The sequence below is a fragment of the Neomonachus schauinslandi genome, unplaced genomic scaffold (genome assembly GCF_002201575.2).
Source record: "Neomonachus schauinslandi unplaced genomic scaffold, ASM220157v2 HiC_scaffold_3610, whole genome shotgun sequence".
NCBI classification, from domain to species: domain Eukaryota; kingdom Metazoa; phylum Chordata; class Mammalia; order Carnivora; family Phocidae; genus Neomonachus; species Neomonachus schauinslandi.
In genome coordinates this window covers 1-1887 of record NW_025412298.1, presented here as the reverse complement: position 1 = coordinate 1887, position 1887 = coordinate 1, and the positions used below count along the sequence as shown (strand labels likewise).

Below are 1887 nucleotides of genomic sequence, written 5' to 3'. Positions count from 1 at the left end.
ATAAATGAGGGTGGAATGTGAAAATTCAAGATTTACATAAAAGTGTAATCTTATTTCTGTTCTCCAAGGCCCTAAGACCTATAACACAAAAATGAGTGGTAAATTCCAGGGAACATCCAAAATTGTTCAAAATATGCTCTTTTATTCTTTTTGGGGGAGAGAAATATTACCAGTGACACCTAAGCAGATTTAGCCAAAATAAGATTCTCTGTATGATGGTTTCACAAAAACAGTGCAGTATTAAGTTAGGACTCTAAGTGTCGCTGTTCACTAACCCGGGCAAGGAAAGAAATGAGAACTGGAGTTACATCCCCAGCCAAAACCAGATCAGACATAATAGCTCTCCAGCTGCACAGGAATTCTAATCTAAAATGCTTCTCATCTGAACTACTTGTTTATGGAGCTTGGCTTCCAATTCTGAGAAGCATTAAAGTGATTGCGAACCTGTTCCCCATACTCATAATCCCAAGGAAGTCCGTAAGGAGCAGTAATGGCTGCTCTGCAAAAGCGCGGGCGCCACAGCGGGATAGTGGTGCTCTTTATTCTCCTAGGGACTCTGTGGGAGGCTGGGGCCAGGACAATCCATTATTCCGTTCTTGAGGAGCTAGATAAAGGTTCCTTCGTGGGGAACATCGCCAACGATCTGGGGCTGGAGCCCCGGGAGCTGGCGGAGCGTGGCGTCCGCATCGTCTCCAGAGGTAGGACGCAGCTTTTCGCTCTGAACCCACAAAGCGGCAGCTTGGTCACCGCGGACAGGATAGACCGGGAGGAGCTCTGCGCTCAGACTGCACCGTGTCTGGTGAGTTTTAACATCCTTATTGAGGATAAACTGAATCTTTATCCCGTTGAAGTGGAAATAGTGGACATTAATGACAATACACCACGATTCTTCAGGGAAGAATTGGAAGTGAAAATTCTGGAAAATGCAGTCCCATCCTCTCGTTTTCCACTAATGGAGGTCTATGACCTGGATGTGGGAATGAACTCTCTTCAGGGCTTCAAACTCAGCGGGAATAGTCACTTCTCAGTGGATGTGTGGGGCGAAGCTAATAGGCCCAAATACCCGGAGCTGGTGCTGGAGCGAGCCCTGGATCGGGAGGGAGAGGCCATTTACCACCTGGTCCTTACTGCTATGGATGGCGGTGACCCCATCCGCTCAGGCACTGCACAAATTCTGGTAGTTGTCCTAGATGTGAATGACAATGCTCCAGTGTTTACTCAGCCTGTCTACCATGTGAATGTTCCTGAAAATCTGCCAGTAGGTACACCAGTATTGTCGGTAAATGCTACTGACCAGGATGAAGGAGTCCATGCAGAAGTAACGTATTCCTTCCTGAGGGTAACAGAAAAGATCTCAAAGATTTTCTGCTTAAATGTTTCCACGGGAGAAATATCAACTTCTGCAAATCTAGACTATGAGGACTCAAGCTTTTATGAGCTGGATGTTGAAGCCAGGGATCGGCCAGGTCTACTAGACAGAGCAAAAGTCTTAATAACTATTTTGGATGTAAATGATAATGTACCAGAAGTGGTAGTTACATCTGGAAGTAGATCAGTTGCTGAAAGTACACCTCCAGGAACAGTAATTGCTCTTTTTCAAGTGTATGATCGAGACTCTGGACTGAATGGCCTGGTAACATGTTCCATCTCAAGAAGTCTGCCATTTGAACTGGAAAAGTCAGTAGACAATTATTATCAATTAGTGACCAATACAGTACTAGATCGAGAACAGGTATCCTTGTACAACATCACTATAACAGCTACAGACAAAGGAATTCCACCTTTGTCTACAGAAACGCTTATCTACCTAAATGTGGCAGATATCAATGACAACCCACCCGCCTTCCCCCAGTCCTCCTATTCTGTCTACATCCCTGAAAACAACCC

General features: G+C 45.3%; 1 protein-coding gene across 1 annotated transcript; it reads left to right on the top strand.

Moving 5' to 3' along the window:
- Positions 1-490: 490 nt before the first annotated feature.
- Positions 491-1882, top strand: LOC110591169 (protocadherin gamma-A6-like; the record flags this gene model as incomplete). The annotated part of the gene is made up of 1 exon (XM_021702071.2): positions 491-1882. A coding segment is annotated over exon 1 (1392 nt), but the record flags the coding sequence as incomplete, so codon positions are not given.
- Between the last annotated feature and the right edge of the window lie 5 nt (positions 1883-1887).